This window comes from Galeopterus variegatus, unplaced genomic scaffold, assembly GCF_000696425.1.
Source record: "Galeopterus variegatus unplaced genomic scaffold, G_variegatus-3.0.2 Scaffold1214, whole genome shotgun sequence".
Taxonomy (NCBI): Eukaryota; Metazoa; Chordata; class Mammalia; order Dermoptera; family Cynocephalidae; genus Galeopterus; species Galeopterus variegatus.
Window position 1 is genome coordinate 97,448 of NW_007727325.1, and position 20,271 is coordinate 117,718.

Sequence of the window (20,271 nt, forward strand, 5' to 3'; positions counted from 1 at the left end):
GGCAACGGGATTGCAACCCTCGTCGTTGCTCCCGTGCCTCGCTCAGCCAGTGAGCGGGAACCGGTCTGCATGTGGGATCCGAACCCTCGGGCGGGAGCACCGCCATGCTTCCCAAGCGGCGCACTATCCAGTGCGCCACCGGGCCGGCCCTAGTTTCATTCTTTTAATTGTGAACTTACTTTCCATCTTTTCTCTGGAAACTTCCAGACTGTCTTCATCACTAGTGTTCTGAAGTTTCATAACACTAGGGTTTGGGTCTGTTTTCATTTTCTAGGCTGGTACTTATTAACTTCTTTTTATTATAAGACATTTTATTTATAATTTGAACAAAATTTAAATTTAAGTGAAATTCCCTTATGTTTTTGCTGTTTTCTCTTTCTAAATCTCCTCTTTCTTAGAAGTTGGACCTCCTGGATTTCTCTATCTTTTCTTTCCCTTTTCCCACATGCTTCTTTTATTTTGCTTTCCAGAAGATTGTCTTGAGTTTAGCTTTTTGTGCATACTCATTTCTTTCTGGATAGCGTTATATATTCAGTTACCATGAACAGTTTTTTAATTTGGAGATTGGTTCATTTTCATAGCATCATCTTTTGTTTTTAAAAAATCAAAATTTCTCATCTCCACATATTAACCAAGGTAGAGGTTTAGTTAAGTGTTTTTACATTTCTGGAATTATTTCTTTTCCATTGAGTTTTTGTGGTGAGTTTTTTCCTTTTCTTTCCTGATGGAAGCTTTTCTCAGTTGCTAGTAGATCACTGTAGAGTGATCAGGCAGTGCCCTGGCTTCTCGCTCCATCCACCATAATAATAGAAGTCCCCTAGATGTAGGTATCTAGGGGACTTCTCTCTGGTGCAGTCTACCACCTCTAGAAAGGAAGGTTCCGATCTCTTGTTGAGAGGGCATATGCTTGTTCTGAACAAGAAGGTTAGCTGGGATCTCATCAGGTAGTATGTAGACTTCCACTTGTTCCTCCTCTTTTGGGCCCTGCTCTTTACCCTTTCCCGCTGCTGTCTGGAATCCAAAGTCAACCTGGTTTAATTTCTCCTGAGAGTGGGGCCTCTAGTCTCCTGCCTGGGGAGTGAGGGTGGGGAGTGTCATACTCGGCTGCAGAGTGTAGGGCTCTTCTGTCTTCTGTCTTAGCTCATCTGCCTAACCTATGCCTCTCAGATCTGAGCTCCTCAAGGAGTTTCCAGTCCTGCTCCACTTTTACAAAGGTTAATCCTGGTGAACTGAAGGCCTAATTGTGAAACACAAAACTATAAGTTTAGGAGAATAAAATGCAGACCTTAGAGTGAGGCATGTTTTAGCAAGATTTAAAATCACACACACAAAAAGTTGCAATTAGACAGTATGAATAAGTCCTGTAGGTCTATTGTACAGCGAGGTGATGATAACTAATGATAACGTATAGCATACTTGAAAATTGCTGAGAAGGTAGCTCTTAACGTTCTCTCTCACACATATACACAATTATGTCAGGTGATGGATATGTTAATTAGCTTCATTGTGGTAATCATTTTACAATGTATATACACATCAAAACATCATGTTGCACACCATAAATATATAATTTTTATTTGTCTATTATACCTCAATAAAGTTGGATAAAACAATTTCTAGTTTTGACTACATGAAAAAGTAAAATTTCTGTTTGAGATAGAATAGTATTTTAATGTTCTTATATACCAAAATATTAGGAATAGTTATCACTGGACGGTGTGAATATATGATAGGGAAGAAAGAAATCTCAAAAGAAGACTGAGTGAAATAAAATTGAGGAATAAGGGACTAGGCCTACAATGTGGTATGAATTAAGGTAGGAGAGAACTGTAGGTCCAGAAGTCAGTGGCAAAACTATAGGTTATGTTTTGCGAGTACAGTGCTGAATAAAAGTAAGGGTTGCCTTGGAAAGGGGTGGATGGGGGTTGAATGGAGTCGGAGCTTATGCACCATTGAATGGTTTATCTACACAGCCCCTGAAATCTTCTAAAAGGTGGGGAGGTACAAGAGCTGTGGGGAGGTACAAGAGCTGTGGGGAGGTGCAAGACTCTGAGCTGTGTATCAAATCCTCAATATTTGATTACGGATTGTCCAAGGACAATATGGACTGGGGAGTGGGTAGACCACACCTCTAGGATTTGCTACTTTATTCAAAGAAATATACCATCATATTCACCTGTAACTAAAATTTGCTAGTCATATATGGGAACTCTTAGAATCAACCTAAGAGGAATCATATTTTTAACAAAGGATCATTATGTTTTATTTAACCGTATTTCTCCTCTATTTAGTTTTATCTATGAAGTAGATAATTTATGTAATGTTGAAAATCTCCACTTATTAAACTGACTGTTCTTTAATATTGCCACCTCTTAATTTGTGTGCGTACCTAATTTTATCAGCGAATTCAGGGTGAAGGAAGATGAAAAGGTGGGGAGAGAGAGCCTCTGTGATCTGACAAGCAACCTTTTAAGTCTAAGAAATTTTTGCAAATCCCCTACTGATTTACAGGAGAAGCCCTTCAACTATTTCCATACCAACCAATTGTCTTGTTTGACCCAGGTCTGGCTGACCCACTTCCTGGTTTGATAAAGATTTCTTGGAAGCCAAGAAAACACTGGCAAGATTAGTCAGATTCATTCAGAGGAAGTTACTTCAGAACCCGTTTTATTTATGTTCTTTTAGAAACATTTCCACTCCCACCCTTTACCTAAACCATTCACACTCCCCTTTCCACCCACCCCCAAAAAACAATTATAATAAAAACAAACTCATGTTCCTGGCTCTCCATGGGTGGCCCTATGTTTGTTACCGGTGCCTGCCAACAGTTAGTGCAGATTCTAGGACTGTTATTTTCCTCTCATAATATGCAGTAAAAATAATAAAAATAATCCTGCTAGTATATAGCTCCCTTAATCCTGAAATTCATTTCTTCTTCTGGGTCCGTAGTCCTTTAATATCCATTCAATATTTTGAAGATACTGGCTTCTCCCTAATGGGATCCAGAAACCATATGTGTCCCTTTTTATATTCTCTTTAAATTATTTCTGTGCACAGTTATAACTTTTAAGACAGGGATCTTTGACATAATTTTTATATTTATTCTTATGAATCTGATTTTATAACTACTATTGTGGAAATTATGCTATTTTTTTAATATTCATGTAGGCAATAGACATTATATAATTATCAGTATCTTGCCCTATAAAAGTAATGACAAACAAAATGTTTTATTTTGAATGATACAGTGAATATCCAGTGCATATAGATATACTTCAGGTTTACTGCTTTTTTTAGGAAGCTGAACAGTTTTTTTTCACTAGGTTGGAAATTTTTAATAAATGTTTTATACCTAGAATTTAAAACAATGTAGAGGTGAAAATATGTTAATTAAATATATCAATTGTTGAAGCCATTTCTATTAATCTGTTTTGTGTTGCTATAACAGAATACATGAGACAGGGTAAGTTATAAAGAAAAGAGGTTTATTTGGCTCATGATTCTGGGACAGCTGCATCTGGCACAGGCCTCAGGCTGCTTCTACTCATGGCAGAAAGTGGCAGGCAGCTGGTGGGTACAAGCAGATCACATGGCAAGAGGAAGCAAGAGAGAGAGGGGAGGTGTCAGGTCTTTTAAACAACCAGCTTTGGTGGGAACTAATGGAGCGAGAACTCACTCACTACCTCCACCCCCCAGAGAGAACATTAATCCATTCATGAGGGATCCATCCCCATGACTCAAACAGCTCCCAACACTGCCACATTGGAGATCAGATTTCCATATGAGTTTTTGGGGAACAACACATCCATCGTTTTATGACAAAAGTTGTTGGCATAGTTCAAGGATGTGTTTTAAATAGTTTTTCAATTAAAAAAATCTTTTGATTTTAGATGTATAATCTCATAATGCAAAAAAGAAAAAAAAAAACTAAAAAATTTTAAGATGCCTACCATAGTGTCTAGAAAAGGAGACATGCAAAAAAAATTTGTTAAACTTGTTCATTTTATTGGTGTCTTTTCTGTAAAGATAACCATTTTTTAGGCTGTCATATTTGACTCTAGTTAGGGCATTAGAATGTCCTAATATAGCCCTGACTGCTAATATAAGAACAATCCCGCTCTTCAGCTTTTAGGTCACAAATGCCAAGGAGGTAAAGTGATTTACATTGCTCTATTTAGGACAATGTGTTATAGCAATACATAAAGGCATTTTAAATGATGCTTCCTTCTCCCTTCAATGATCTTCAATCAATTTAATGCACATTTTTATCCTCATTGGTAAAAGTACATTAAGAGATAGTAAAGTCTACCAAATACAGACAACCTAATGTGTAGATACATCAAGGAATCATTTTAGAAAAGATGCAAAGAATGCCCACCTATGGCTACTTCCTATAATGCCCCCCAAATTGGACCAATTATAGATTTATGACATTATGGAAATAGGAATGATACTAGAACCTTAGGAAATATCTAATCCACCTGTGTTAGCTTGGGCTGTCATACTAAAATATCACAGACCAGGTGGCTTAAACAGCACAACTTTATTTCTTACACTTCTAGAAGCTAAAAAGTCCAGGATCAAGTTGCCAGCAAATTCAGTTTCTGATGAAGATGCTCTTCTTGCCTTGTAGAAATCTGCCCTCTCATTGTGTGTTTACATGATCTCTACTTTATGAATGTTGGGGGGTAAGAGGGAGTACCGGGGAAGGGAGAGAGAACAAAAGAGTAAATTGTCCACTGTCGCTTCTTATAAGGACACTAATTTTGTTGGATCAGGGCCTCACCTTATAACCTCATTTAACCTTAATTACTTCTCTTAAATGCCCCATTTCCAAATACAGTCATGATGGTGGTTAGAGCTTTGACATATGAATTTTAGGAGGACAGAAACATTTAGTTCATAACGCCAACGCCCTCACTTTACAAAGTAAAAATAGATCCAGACAGTATGATAGAAATGCAGGATTAAAAGAGACCTAAAGATTATTGAGATTAACTATTCCTCTGATATTTTCTACTAAAATCTTTAAAATAACTTGTCAAAGTAAATTCATGGCAAAACTGGAACTCTTAGCCCTTCACTCTCAGTTGAAAGCTTTTTCTATGACATTATTTCTTCTCTCTTTGTATAGTTCTCTTAGGTCTTTCCCAGTGCTGATTTCCTTTCACTGAAGGAGAATCCACTGCCTAGGTTTTTAACTTAGGTCACGAGTAAGGCCTTGAAGAACTGTCTGAAGTTCTATAACAATTATTGCGTTGTAGTTGTTGTTGTTGTTGTTTTAGGTGTGTAGCTTTGATCAGATTCTCAAAGAAGTCTATGACAGCAAAAGGGTCCATCCACTAAGCAGTAACTTTCTGCATACCACCAGAGTGACTTAGCCTCTCCACTTGCAAGTCTCTTTTTATGTTAGATGTGGCTTATCCACTCAATCGAAAACGGGTGCAGAGTATGTTGGATGTTCCTAGCACTGAACTTCATGATAAGAGTAGAAAAATGAATACCAGAAGTCTGTCATAAAGACTTAGTGAAAGAGTGAAAGGCAAGGAGGAACTGGAGAAAAGTAAATTTATTGAGCACACACGTTTCTCTGACTCTAAAAATTATTATTCTTTTTCATTTTACCATGCTGTGATAATCCTGAAATTGACTTGCCTTGTCTCACTTAAGCTGCGAGATAGTGGGCATGAAGTATCTAACTAGTTTTTTCCTCATTCTGAGCTGACATTATGTTGCAGAGAAGTTTGGTGTTGTGCTAATTTTGCAAATGAACAAGTGGAGGCTTTAATTTTTAATTTTAATTCCAAACAGAAAATTACACACTCTTCTTTCAAATCTCTCACCAATCTGCACATAAGCTAGAGTTGATCCCCGCAGAGACACAGTCGAGAGTGTGCATACTCATAAAAAAAACTAGTTAATCAACTCTATAGCCAGAATTTGCAGAAGTTTTAAAACAGGAAAACACATGAAAAATCCAGTGAGGACTTATAGGGACTTAAAGGCTATGCTTAAAGCAGGTGCATTTTTTAGGTGAAGACCAAAAAAAAAAAAAGAAAACACCTGAAGACAAAAAAATAAATAAATAAATAAATAATAAAATGAGACCCAAGACAAGTAGTAAGGTCCTTGAAGCAAGAAGTCCACACTCTGCCAGTCTATGGGATGCTCAAAGCAAGTCCAAATTGGACCATAACATCACAGGTAGTAGGAGACTGAGCTCAAAATGCCCTATATGATTTATTGTATATAAGTATATTGAGAAATTTATACGTACTTCTCATTATAGGAGACAGGTCTGTTCACTCTCAACCTAGTCTCTCTTGTCTCCATTAACAGCTGTATTAATTTCCTCTAGCTGCTGTAACAGATGACCTCAAACTTAGCAGTTTAAAATAATACAGATTTATTTTCTTATAGTTCTGTAATTCTGAAGCTCGAAATGGATCTCATTGTGCTAAAATCAAGGTGTAGTTAAGGCGTGCAGTTCTTTCTGGAGGTTCTAGAGGATAATAAGTTTCTTTGCCTTTTCTAGCTCCTAGATACTCCTGTATTTCTAGGTCCCTGGCCCCTTTCCATTTTCAGAGCCAGCAATGGCTGGTCAGTCTTTCTCACATTGCATCACTCTGACACTGACTTTTCTGCTTCCCCCTTCCACATTTAAGGACTCTTATGATTACATTGGGCCCACCCAGATAATCCAATATAATCTCTTCATTTATTTATTTTTGCACTGCCTTTAACGGGGATCCGAACCTGTGACCTTGGTGTTAACAAGGTTGTGCTCTAACCAGCTGAGCTAACTGGCCAGCCCTCTTCATTTTAAGGAGTTCAGATGATTAATTCCATCTGCAGGCTTTATTCCCCCTTGCTATGTAACATAGGACAGATTCCAGGAATTAGGAGGAGGACGACTTTGCGAAGATAAGAGGGTGTTATTCAAGAGGGTGTTGTACCTCAACCACCAACTTAAGAACTCTAGGTAATGTTTCCTGTGCTCATATGATGGGGTAGACCTTTCCTGAGCTGTAATGCCTCTTGTCCTTTGTCTTTTATACCCATTAAATCGACTAAGAAACAAAGAACAATAGTACATTACCACGGGAATTGCAGATATTATGTTAATTTAGGAGTCAGATATAAGGAGAAGAATTATATAGCTTTCTCTAAAACTTCTTATAGTACAACCAAAGAAAATGAAACCCAGAGAGATTCCTAGTTCTTGATGTCTCAGAAAGCCACCATTAGAGCATCAAATTACTTCCACTTTCTCTGATTTAGTTTCTCAATACAATGCTATTATCTATGTATTATATGATTAGAGAAATTAAAGAAAAGACGTTTGCCTTAAGTTATAGTTTGAAATAGAAAAAATAAAAATAGCAACCCAAAATTGTATGGCAATCCTGAGCTAGGAATACAGGAGGTATTGCTGTCCCATTTTACATTTTAACAGTGAGGAATAGGGCTCTTATTAACCATACTGCTAGAAAGTGGCAGAGTCAGGGCTAAAAATCCAGATTTGCCCAAGTTTAAAGCCCATGCTCCTGCTGTAAGCATCCAGCCATCCCACTGCCATATTACTATCATCAGGAATGTGAAAGAGCATGTTCTTGAGTTTTAAGATCTGAATTAGCCCCAAAATCCACAACTGTTTTCTAATTCCTAAGGCTGTCTCTGGCTATTTCAAGCAATGCTGTAAATTTCTAAAATAAAATAGAAGTCCTGCTGTAAATTAACTTATTTATATAAATCCAATTTATTAAGAATATTAATTATATAGATCATCTTTTAAATGAATAAAGAGAATTAACATAAGAAAAAGAAAAGCCCTATCGATTTATTTGGTGTTACATTCCCCAAAACTGGAACTTTAACTCGATTATACTGGTTTAACATTCAAAGTTTCTCTCTCCTCGAAGCAGGTTTCTTCCAACTTAAAGGGCATTTCAGATAACCCAATATTTAGAACATTACGTAACAGTTATATCACTTCTAAGTAAAATTACATTACGTAAATAATATTACAAAAAATTTACGTTCTAAAGGGTAGGTTTCAGGGTGTGGGTGAAAGGAACATTCTTGTCCTTTGCATCATGTCTAACTCTTTTCTGCTTAAGGAGTAAGACAGTTTATTCATTGGCCCTTTCCTTGCTTCTTTTCAGAGTACCATGAAGTACTCTTAAGTAAGTGGAGTCAGTAGAAGACACTCCTCAAAGGCATGCAAAATATACCCCACCCTGTGTTTTGTGAATGCTGTCATCATGAACAGATGTTGGGTAATAACCAGGGAAAAGTTACGCTATGATGCTTCCACATCACCTACCAAGAACAACCAGGAACATGAAAGGCCAAGAGAATGTCATCCAGACAAAGTCCACATGCACGAAGGGGCACAGGTGAGAGAAGCTGCAGAGGCGGGAGAAGCTGCAGAGGCGGGAGAAGCTGAAACACAAGTGGCTGCGGCACCTGATCAGCCCACACCTCACTTCTTCATTTGGTTTCTGTGAAGAATAATCTAGGAAAGAAATTGGCCTGTAAACTGAAGATAACTACTCCTGTGTCCTTAATTTTATCGAATAATAATCTGTCTTCCGAAGTTCTTTCCATGGGTTCAGTTTACAGGCAATTTGGCCATTTTTCTGAGCAAATTTACGTGAAATGCTGAAATAAATTCTACTTAAGTTATTAACAATAATAGTGAAAAAAATCTGATCACTTTTGAATGTTTTGTGTTTAATGAGGGTTCTCCAAATTCATGCTTTTGTCTGGATTAACAAATACAAGTGATTGACCAAACTGTTTACTGTTTACCTCAAACTACTTCCTTTTTTTTTATTGTGACTAAGTTGGGGATGAGGTTGAGGGACAATTGTGATTTTATGTATATCTATAAACCAGGGTAGCAGGCTAGAAACTCTGGTAGGATTTCTATGTTGCAGTCTTAAGGAGAATTCTTTCTCCTTTGGAGAATCTTAGTCTTTGCTCTTAAGGCCTTCATCTGATCCGATGAGGCTCACTATATTAGGCAGAGGAATATGCTTTACTCAAAGTAAAAATTTACAAAATTCACAAAAATAAACTTCAAATGGATCATAGAACTAAATGTAAAACGCAATACTGTGAAACAACCGGAAGATAACAGGAGAAAACCTAGCTGGCCTTGGGTATGGTACTGAGTTTTTAGATACAACACCAAAGGAATAATCCAAGAAGGACTTCAGTGGAATTAAAATCTGTTCTGCAAAAGTCAATGTCATGAAAACGAGAAGACAAGCCCCGGGTTGTGAGAAAATATTCACAAAAGACCTATCAGATAGATTTCTGTTATTGAAAATATGCAAAGAACTCTTAAAACTCAACAATAAGAAACAATCAACCCAATTAGCAAAATGGGCTTCGGGCAGCAGGGGCGGGGCCCTGGCTGCCCTCCTCTGAGCTGTGCTGGGGTTTCGGGGCCAGCTGTGTGGGGCAGGCCTCTGCATGGGTTGTGGGGCTGCAGCGGGCAGGAGCATCCAAGAGACGGGTGGGGAGCAGGTCTCCCACCAGGCACAGAGACTGAAAAATCCCAAATGGTCTACTGTTCTTGATGGCATCAGAGCCTGTGGGTATATGTCTCTGCTGAAGGTGGCACAAACTACCCTGACAGTGGTGGCCCTGCCACTGGGCTTCTCCTGGCACTCCCAGGGTCTCATGACTCAACTCCTTGTGCCTTGTGAGTGGGATAGCTGGCTTTGCTCTGGCCTTGCTCTGGCCTTGCTGTGCTGGATGAGCTATTTCTTCTGGAGTCTGGTGGGCACCCTCTATATGAATGAGTCTGGCACCATGCTGCAGGTGGCTCACCTGACCTCCAGCGACTGGCGGCAGAAAACATACTGTCCCGTGGTTGATGTGATGCCCCTGATGGAAATCAAGGACTGGCCCCAGCAGCTCTTTATGCGTATCCAGCAGTGTGGTGGGAAGCAGACCTTTTTCCTACCCAGTGCTGTGGACACATCCTGGACAGAGAGGGTTTCACATAGGTGTTTCGGGTGCTGAACAAGCTCAAGTGACCAACTGGTAGCCGGGCCTCTGGGTGGCCCCGGGCTGCCTAGATCTCTGACAGGAAGGCTGACAATGTGGGCAAAGCTGAAGAAGGGGACTGGGCACCTGGAGACTTTGCCAGGGCCACTGGGAACTTGTCTTTTGGGATGAAGAAATTCGTGAGGCAGAAGCTAGTAACCAGGTTTAGGAAAAAGGCCCTTGGTGCAAATTCTTATAGCACATGTGTATGACATTTAGTTATATAATGGCCAGATGTTTCTTTTAAGAGCCAATTCTTAGAGGAAGCTATGCCAGTTTCAGCCAGATAGTCTGCTTCTGTGAAAAGGGAAGCTGGGGAGGTGTGGCAGGGGAAGCACAGGCTTTGGGGTCAGATGACTTGGGTTCTGTCAGTTTTCAGCTCTCACTCCTGGACCTTGGTTTCAACATCTGTAAAACAGAAAGTTCTGCCTGTCTTATAGGATGAGTGTTTGAATAAACAGTAAATATCAAGTGCTTTGCAAACTCAACAGCCCAGAGCAAATATTAAGCATTTGGGCAGAGGTTATGGCTTGGTGAAAGGCTTCCAGGCAGCCAATAGGCATTTCCAGAGCCCTGTGCTGTGGCTCCTCATTTACCCAGCAGCAGAGGGGACTGGAATAAATCCTAGAGTGAGGTCATTTCATCCTCCCACAATGGTAACTGCACACTGACTGGAGCAAGAATGTCATCCAAGTGAGCACAACACCGAAGTCGAGATTTTGTTCACCACCCAGAGGTCTAGGGGCTCTCACACTGGAAGACTTTGCAGTGTGATAAAGCCAGATGGACTGAATGCTGGTGCAGTACTTTATAAGTTAAAGCCAGTTATATGTATTGTTTCCCATAGTCAATAATATTACATAATTTGTTACAGAGTAAAGAGGAAGGAAGGCATTATCTTTAGAATTTTGCCACTCAAAAGTCACTGACTAAATGTTTTGTTGTGTAGCCTTCCAGTGTTTGTTTTATTGAAGTAAAATATACAGAAGACAATTTATCCTTTTAACCAATTTTTAAGCCTACAATTTGGAGACATTAAGTATATTTACAATGTTGTACAATGATCACCACTAGTCATTTCCAGAACATTCTCATCAACCCAAGCAGAATCCATGCTCATTAAACAATAACCCCAGTCCACCCACCCCACCCACCCTACCCACCCCACCCCAGCCCTTTGCAATCACTAATCTGCTTTCTGACTCTCTGGATTTGCCTGTTCTGGATATTTCATATAAATGGAATCACACAATATGTGCCCTTTTGTGTCTGGCCTCTTTTACTTGGCATTATATTTCAAAGTGCATCTACACTGTGGCATGTGTCAGAACTTAATTCCTTTTTCATGGCTGAATAATATGTATGGGTGTACCACATTTTACTTATCCATTCATCAGTTGATGGACATTTGGGTTGTTTCCCCCTTTTGGCTGTTGTGAATAATGCTGCTATGAATATTGGTGTAAAAAAAAAAAACCCAAAACAAAAAAACAAATGGGCCAAAAGCCTGAACAGACACTAGAGAAGATACATAGATGTCAAATAAGCATATGACAAGATGTTGAACATCATATGACATCAGGAAATGCAAATTAAACCAACAGTGAGATATCACTACACACCTTTTAAGATGGTCAAAATCCAGCACTCTGACACCACTAAATCCTGACAAGGACATAGAGCAACAGGAACTCTCATTCATTGTTGATGGGATTGCAAAATGGTACACCCAATTTGAATGATAGTTTAGCAGTTTCTTACAAAACTGAACATACACTTAGCAAACAATCCAACAGTTGTGTGCCTTGGTATTTATCCAAAGGAGTTGAAAAGTTATGTCTACACAAAACTCTGCACATGGATATTTATAACAGATTTATTCACAATTGCCAAAACTTGGAGACAACCAAGATATCTTTCAGTAGGGGAATGGATAATAAATTATGACATATGCAGGCAATAAAATAGTATTCAGCACTAAAAGAAATAAGCTATCAAGCCACTGAAAGACGTGGAGGAATCTTAAATGCATATTACTAAGTGAAAGAAGCCAGTCTGAAAAGGCTATATACTGTAGAATTCCAACCATATAACATCTGGAAAAGGCAAAACTGTGGAGAGAGTAAAAAGATCAGTGATTGCCAGGGGCTGGTGTTGGCGTGGAGGGCGAGGGGCCACCCAGAGGATTTTTAGGGCAGTGAAAATACTCTGTATGATATTATAATGACATATACACGTCATTGTACGTTTGTCCAAACCCATAGAATGTGCAGCACGAAGAGTAAACCCTAATGTAAGCTATGGCCTTTGGGTGATTATGATGTGCCAGTGTAGGTTTATCAATGGCAACAAATGCATCACTCTTTGTTCAGTAGTTTGGTAGTGGGGGAGGTTATGACTTTATGCTGGCGGTGGATATGTGAGAAATCTTTTTAACTTCCTCTTTATTTTGCTGTGAACCTAAAACTGCTCTCTCTCTCTACATATAGTTATTTTATATATACGGAAGTGCCATGCGAACTTCACAACACCTCCCCCAAAGTTGACATCTTGCATAATTACAGTACAATGTTGCATATCAAAACCAGGAAACTGACCTTGGTACAATCTACAGAACTCATTCAGATTTCACCATTTATATATGTGCGTGTGTATGTATAGTTCTATGTAATTATGTGATATATGTAGCTTTCTGTAACTACCACCTCAATTAAGATACAGAACTGTTCAATCAGTGTGTCTCCCTCACATTGTCCCTGTATAACTCCTAATCCTAATAGCTGCTAATTCCCCCTCCCCAGTCCCTAATGTTAGTACAGTTTCTTCATCCCTACAGGTTTGTTGTTACAAGAACTATATAAATGGAATCATGCAGTATGTAACCTTGTAAGAGTGACTTTTTTTACTCAGCATAATTAACATAATTTCCTTGAGTTTCATCCAAGTTGTTGTATGTATCAATTTTTTTTTTTTTGCTGTCAGAATGTCCCATGGTACAGATAAACCACAGTTTGCCACAGTTTGTTTAACTATTCACCTTTTGAAGGACATTTGGATTGTTTCCAGTTTTTGGCTATCTTGAATAAAGCTGCTGTGAACATTCATGTGCAGGTTTTTGCATTAATATAGGTTTTTATTTTTCTGGGATAAGTGCCCAAGAGTGCAGTTCTGTGATAATTGAACAAGAGTGCACATACAATTGGGTTGTATAGTGTAGTGAGCAAAATAATGCCCCTCTCCCCACAAAGATGTTTATGCTTTAATGTCTAGAACCTGTGATTATATTACCTTACATGGCAAAAGAGATTTTGTAAATGTGAAGAAATTAAGAATCTTGAGAAGGGAGATTTTCTCGGATTATCTGTGTGGGTGCCGGGTAATCAGCAACATTCTTATGAGAGGGAGGAAAGAGGGTCAGAGTCAGAGACATTGGAAAATGCTACCCTGTTGTCTTTGAAGGTGGAGAAAGGAACAACAAGCCAAATAACTAAGGTAGCCTCTAGAAGCTGGAAAAGGCAAGGAATAGATTCCCCCGAGCTTTCAGAAGAAACACAACTCTGCTGACACCTTGATTTTTAGCTCGTTAAGACCCATTTCTTACTTCTGACCTCCAGATCATCAAATAAAAAAAGTGTGTTGTTTTAGCCAGCAAATTTGTAGTATTTTGTTAATAGCTTCAGTAGAAAAGTAATACATACAGTGAATAACTTTTTAGTTGTAAAAGAAACTGCCAAACTTTCCCAAAGTGGATATCTCTGTTTTCTAAGATATTACTCTGTATTCAACAATCACTATGTATTCTACTTCTTTCATGAAGCCTATTCTTATTCATTAATAATATGTTTTTGAATGCCTTCTAAATGTCAGGCACTGTTCTGGGAGCAATGAACAGTACAGGCAAGGTCCTTGCTTTCATAGGCATAAAATTCCAGGGGGGGGGGGAACACATAAAATAAACAGATAAACACACAATACAAAATAATATCAGGTAGAAATAAATGGTATAAGGAAAACGAAACAGCCTTAGTAGTTGTCTTAGTTTGGGTAGTTGGAGAAAGCCTTTCTGAAAAGGAGAAGTTTAAGCTGGGATTTAAATGTCAAGAAGGAGGCTTGAGAATCACTGTTAGTGATCAAATCACAAGAAAGCCAATGTGGGTGGAGCGTAATGAACAATGGTGGGGAACTGTAGTAGATGAGATCGGATAGATAAACAGGGATAGATCCTTGAGATTCTCAAAAGATAGAATAGATAGTTTATATTTATCCATTGTATCAGAGGAAGCCAATGAAAGATTTCAAACAGGAGAAAAGTGTGATCTGATTTATGTTTAAAAAATGATTAGTCTCACTGCTATAGGGAGGTTGTCTCAGACTGAGGAAAGAATAGAACGGGGAAAACCATTTAAGGAATTATTACATCGACTAAGTTGGTAGTGGTAGGGTTGTAGAAGAGGTGACAGATTTAGGATTTGTTTGTGCAACGTGTTCTACAGGATTGCTGCTGGATTGGCAATGGGAGTAAAGGAAAGAGTTTTTTTTTTTTTTGTCTTTTGTCTTTTTCCGTGTCCGGCAACGGATCACAACCCTCAGTGTTGCCCCTGTAATGGACCGGGGACCGGCAACGGGATCGCAACCCTCGGCGCTGCTCCCGTGCCTTGCTCAGCCAGTGAGCGGGAACCGGTCTGTATGTGGGATCCGAACACTCGGGCGGGAGCGCCGCCGTGCTTCCCAAGCGGTGCACTATCCAGTGCGCCACCGGGCCGGCCCTAAAGGAAAGAGTTTTTTGCTTGAGAACTAAAGAATGCTGGTGTCTTTAACTTTAGATAGTTACTATTTGGAGTTATGGTGCTGGGAATGTAAAATAAGAAATTAAATTTGAGAATCTGAGTGGAGAGATTGTCAACTGACAATTAGAGGTTGGTCCTGGAGACACAAATTTGGGAATGATTATTGTTTCAAATCATGAGCTTGGATGTGATTAACCTGGAAGAGTGCAGACAGAGAAGAAAGGGATCAAGACACTTCAACTCATAGATACAGTAGAGGAGAAAAGCTTTTTTTATTTTTTAAAAGAAAAAGAAAAAAGAAAAGACTTAGAAGTAGCATTCTGTGAAGTTAGAGAAAGACCAGAAGCATATCAACCCATGAAGCCGAGAAAAAAAGAAACCTTTCAATAAAGAGGCTATAAACATTTGTGTTGAATGCTACCAAGAAGTAGAATAAGAAACAGATTAAGAGAACGGCTAAAATTAAGTACAATAGAGGGAGTGATTATAGTGATGAGTAATGGAATCTGAGCTAGATGCAAAAGGAAGGAAATGAAGAGATACAAGGGTGATAAATAGTGAATTGATGATGTTGATGGATCATTAGGCTCAGTGAAACTGGAGAGTTATATGTACTTTTTTTGTTTTATTTTTTGTGGCTTGCCCATAAGGGGATCCAAACCCTTGACCTTGGTTTTATAGCACTTTGCTCTAACCTGCAGAGTCAGCTGTTGGAGTGTGAGTGCTAAAACAGGTCAGCTAGAAGTGTTTGTAGCAAAGGAAATCTTGAAATCCAGATTTTGGAGGCAGTGCAGGAATTGAAGATGAGATCAAGGTATGTATGATTATGGAAATATGGTGGAAGAAGTCATCACTGGAACGGAGAAGGCCAAGAAAGAGAGAGGACAGGCAAGATGTTAAATATATGGCCCTGCAGATATTGAAATTACCAAGAACATGTCAAGAGGGTACAAGCCGGGTATCCATGCTTTGCCCAACTGAGTACAATCTCTTTCTCTTTGAACTTCCTTTTTTATTTTGTATCTCCTTAGCAACACTTGTCTTATTCTTTGCCTTTCATGTATTATTTTTTCTTCTTTCGGACTAGGCAATGAAAACAAGACCGTTGCTATCTTCTTTAGAACAAACCGCACCTTTTCCAACACAGTGTTGCAATGAATAAAATATTAGAAATAGTGACTCTAGGAAGCTTCTGTATGACTGAGGGCAGAACCTTTTCATTAAGGACCAGCCTAGTTTTGAATACAGAGGAAAACACAAGATAATGGTTTACCTTAAGGATAATGCTTCAGAGAAATCACATGTCATAAGACACAGACATAGAAACAGTCAAAATTTATTTTCAGAAAAGATTTTTCAATTCTTCAATAGTATAAAAATAAACAGAAATTTGTTTCAAGACTTACATTTTACATAAGTTAATTTAAATATACATTTGTGTGAGGCACTGAAACATTCACATACACAACCCAAACTCCCAGGTTCAGTCAGCAGGTTGATGTTCATAAGAAATCAAGTCTTGTTTTGTTTTTTCAAAAGAAAACATCGGTGAACAATAGTTTTTACACAAGTTCTTCTAATATTGGCTATTTCCTTCTCAGCCTTAAACATTTTAATTATAAAATCTTAAAGAAAAATTATCCTGAGTTATTTCTCTTTAATTTATTTCATTTTCTCCCTCTTCCTAAAAGGCACAGTTTTTATTTTTTATTGTTTTATTTAAACAAATACTGATGTTATGTGCAATCAGTGCTTGGTTTAAAAATATTAAAACCTACAGTGCTTTGTCTATTTTCTCAATAAACTATATAATTGAATGAATTAATGAAGTATCCACAGGTCCTTCAAAAATGTATAAAAGGTCATTTCTTAAGGCATGTGCAGGTTAACGAGACAATGTTCTCTGTGGGCTGGTAAATCCTACAGAAATAAATTATGACCATAAATATCTCAGTATACCAGAGTTGGGATCCTGAAAATTTATTCAGAAATCTTAATTCAATTATTTCTTTTGATTGCTTACATAATAATTCAGAGAGGTAATCCCAAAGAAGATATATTAATTTTGACATAATAAAAAAAAATCAGTGGTTACAGGCTTAAACACAGTTTATAACAACAACATCCTAATAAAACATAAATAATCATCCTCAATAAATTAAATTAAGTAATATACAGTACCATAAAATGTCAGCTGACAATGAGATGTGGGAAAGAAGTGTTATTATTAACACTGGAAACTTCTCAAGAATTGTTTCATTTTGTTTTTAAACAAGAAAGGCATTAATTTGAATAAGAATATGACTTTCTTCCTGTCAAGAACCCCCTGTAATTTTTTCTAAGGTACTAGCCGTTTCGTAGGCTTCTTGGTTACAGATTGCTAAAATTAACTATAAATAAAATTCTAAACCTTTTACTTAAAATAAGGACCTTCTTCCCCCTTTTATTACTCTTAAGAGGAGGAGCTCAATAATAGTCCTGAGCTGAGGTTTTCCTGAAAACTTGCAAAAGTTGAGGTAAGAAAATATAGAGACCAAAGAAGGATGAGCCTTGACCTTAAAACCAGGAAAACGAAATAGAAGAAAGAAACAGATCAGAAGTGAGGTTTTCTTAGCAAATGGCTAAAAGAAGAAAATAAAAGGAGCAGCATGCAGGTAGCCAGGTTTGATTCAAATGTACATGCTGAATTGGCTTATCAAGATTCAGATAAATTAACATGTGAAACGAATTTAAGCAGTTTGAAGTGTCATTTTATGAGGCCATTGCTACTTTTTGCACTGTGATATGGACTTCTCAACACTGTGCAACAGAAAATCTAAGAAACAGATGGTTATCCAAGTCCAGCTCAGCAATTCATTAACCTTGCAGCAAAGTTTGTTGAATACCAGGCCTGCAGCACCCAAAGATAAAATAAATTCTCTTTCAAGAGTTTAATCCCAAATTTGAACTATAATTTGGGTTTCTTCTTTGTTATTGCTTTTTTTAAATGTAGTATCTTTTGATGCTAGAGATTTTGCTTGTTACTTAGCCATATAAACAAATTCTAAAATCTCTCTATATAGAAAATTTTTATTTTAAGATAGGACTTCAGTGGCTCTGCCACCTTAATACATTTGGCATTTTGATTCAAAAGGAAGTTGTAACAGTCACATTAAATAGATTTTCACTCATAGTGGTTTTATGCAATATTTTAACCAGCAATTGTACTATACAATTTTTACTGATTGAAGAGATTTAAGTCTATGATAGCTTCCTTTATTGGTGTAGATACAAACTTAATAACTTTAGTATAGGAAATTAAGTAAGATTTTAAAAGTGATTCTACGCTATGAATTTAGAAATTTCAAATTGTTTCCATGTCGCTTTCAAAAACAGACATAAAATTATTGGTTATGTCTGATTTCAGCATTCACTTAAAAATGCACTTGAGCCTTTTTTTGTTTTTTGATGACAAATAAATGTCCAAAAGTACTTTAAAATGTTAATTGTTTCTAATGCAACATGTAAAATACACTGGAAATAAAGACAGTGTCTAGAAACTTGTAGCATTTTGCTATCTTGTAACAGCATTTAAGTGTTCAAACATCTTTGCTTTGGTTCTAATTATAACACAGTATAAATTGAAATTCAAGTAAAAAGATGTCAAAAATCATTTCCCACTGGTTTACTAAAAGAATAAAAAGCATTTTCCCCTTTAACTTGAAGAAAATACATCTTTAAATTACAGTAGTGTCACAAAATTCTTCACAAGTACGACCGTTTTCTCTGCAACATGAGTACTGCCTTCTGTTACAGAAGATCTTAAGTAACATAAGGAGTTTAATATAAATATTATTAAATAATTAAGTTAAAAGAAATGGTTCATATAAATAAATAAATATGATCAATAGACTTCTACAGTTCAGTTGAACGTTCTTTGAGTAGTACTGTGGGATTGATATCATCTAGTCCAGAGTGGGAAGAGCTTGCATTAATGGTGACTGTTTTGGCGAGCTGTGGATCTTGAACACTGAATGAAGTAAAGGGACAGTCCTTTACATTATTGCAGATGAGAGACTGAATGGAGGCTGTGTTGATGATCTTAAAACCTACTTCTCCACCAAAGGTGCTCGGCTTCCAGTAGTCAGGAGAACATATAGGATTTCCCATAAGTCCTTTCAAGGAGAATGGTGCTCCAAGTTCTACCATGGTCTCACCAAAGATGGCATCTGGGCGAGGCTTCTCTACCAGCAGGGCAGGGTACAGCTCCATAGCATCGATGTCACCATAGACTGCTTCCAACTCTGCAGCCATTTCCTTCTCTCCTGTGAAGGTGATGAAGACAGAGATACAACCAATATAAAACTTGCGAAGATAAAAAATAGTTTTACCCCTTTTCCCAGTTTGCTTTTAATTCTTTGTAGTTTCCATTTGCCCCTTGATTCTTTTTAGAAACTTAGAAACTGTTTCTCACCTGTAAGTTCTTCAAATGATTTATAGGGCTTCAGCAAAAAGCGTTTGCGGTACTCATTGAGAGACTGGTATTTCATCTGTCTGCTCTGGTCAATGGAAGCCTTTGCTACTTTTTGTATTGCAGGTGAGACATTCCTGCCACCAGCAACCTGTGGAAAATAAATTAAATTGTAAAACAAAATTTTTAGGCATATGTATTATTTCTATTTTAAAGGTGGTTTCTTAGGTACAAAGCGGGTAAGATTGATGAGACAGCTGAGGCCTAAACTATTTTTATTTCCTGAAAAGACACTTACATACATTGCAGTTATTTCTATTTTAAAGGTGGTTTCTTAGGTACAAAGCGGGTAAGACTGATGAGACAGCTGAGGCCTAAACTATTTTTATTTCCTGAAAAGACACTTACATACATTGCAACAGGAGCTGGGCTTAAAATTCAATGGGACCCTCGCCTAGAACTTATTTGCCTTTCAAAATTATAAAGATTAAACTGGCATTTCAGTTTGCAATATTTATTTCTATAATTTATAAGATTATAGGAAGTTTTGTAAATATTTATCTTTAAGATTTGGATACAATTTGCTATTTGTTTGACAACTATAGACTTAAAGCTCAACTTTTCCAAAAAAATCAGGTTTTCTATTTCAAAAAAAGAATTTTACGACCAAAAAAAGAATTTTATGAGGATTTTACTAGTAAAAAGAATTTTTCTCGCAAAATTTTACCAGCAAAAAATTATTTAAGAGGAATAATTTCTGCATCAGATATTCTAAAGTTACTGACTAGTCTTTTGTTTTTTGTGTTTTTCAATAATAATGCTTACCCTGCCAGCAATTTGCCTGGTGAATGATTCAACAAACTGAGTAATTCCATGTTCCAGTAATATTGAGTTGTTGTAGAGAAACTGCTGGTAGCTGTACTCTCGGTCATCAATTTGAAAGGTGTCGGGCAGAAGGGGATGCCAGTGATA

General features: G+C 37.5%; 2 protein-coding genes across 2 annotated transcripts in view; one reads left to right on the forward strand and one right to left on the reverse strand.

Annotated features, from left to right (window-relative positions):
• Positions 1-9,483: 9,483 nt before the first annotated feature.
• On the forward strand, positions 9,484-10,038 carry LOC103592765 (transmembrane protein 186-like). The gene has a single exon (XM_008575594.1). It carries the CDS (start codon positions 9,484-9,486, stop codon positions 10,036-10,038), a length of 555 nt encoding a protein of 184 aa, XP_008573816.1.
• Positions 10,039-16,813: 6,775 nt separating this feature from the next.
• The window catches only part of PTGS2 (prostaglandin-endoperoxide synthase 2 (prostaglandin G/H synthase and cyclooxygenase)), an 8,676-nt gene continuing 5,218 nt past the window's right edge, over positions 16,814-20,271 (reverse strand). Inside the window, exons 8-10 of the mRNA XM_008575595.1 lie at positions 20,125-20,267; positions 19,303-19,450; positions 16,814-19,153 (exon numbers count right to left, since the gene is read on the reverse strand). Of these exons, the coding sequence (XP_008573817.1) occupies positions 18,744-19,153; positions 19,303-19,450; positions 20,125-20,267 (701 nt within the window). The 3' untranslated portion in view covers positions 16,814-18,743. The remainder of the gene's footprint in view (positions 19,154-19,302; positions 19,451-20,124; positions 20,268-20,271) is intronic.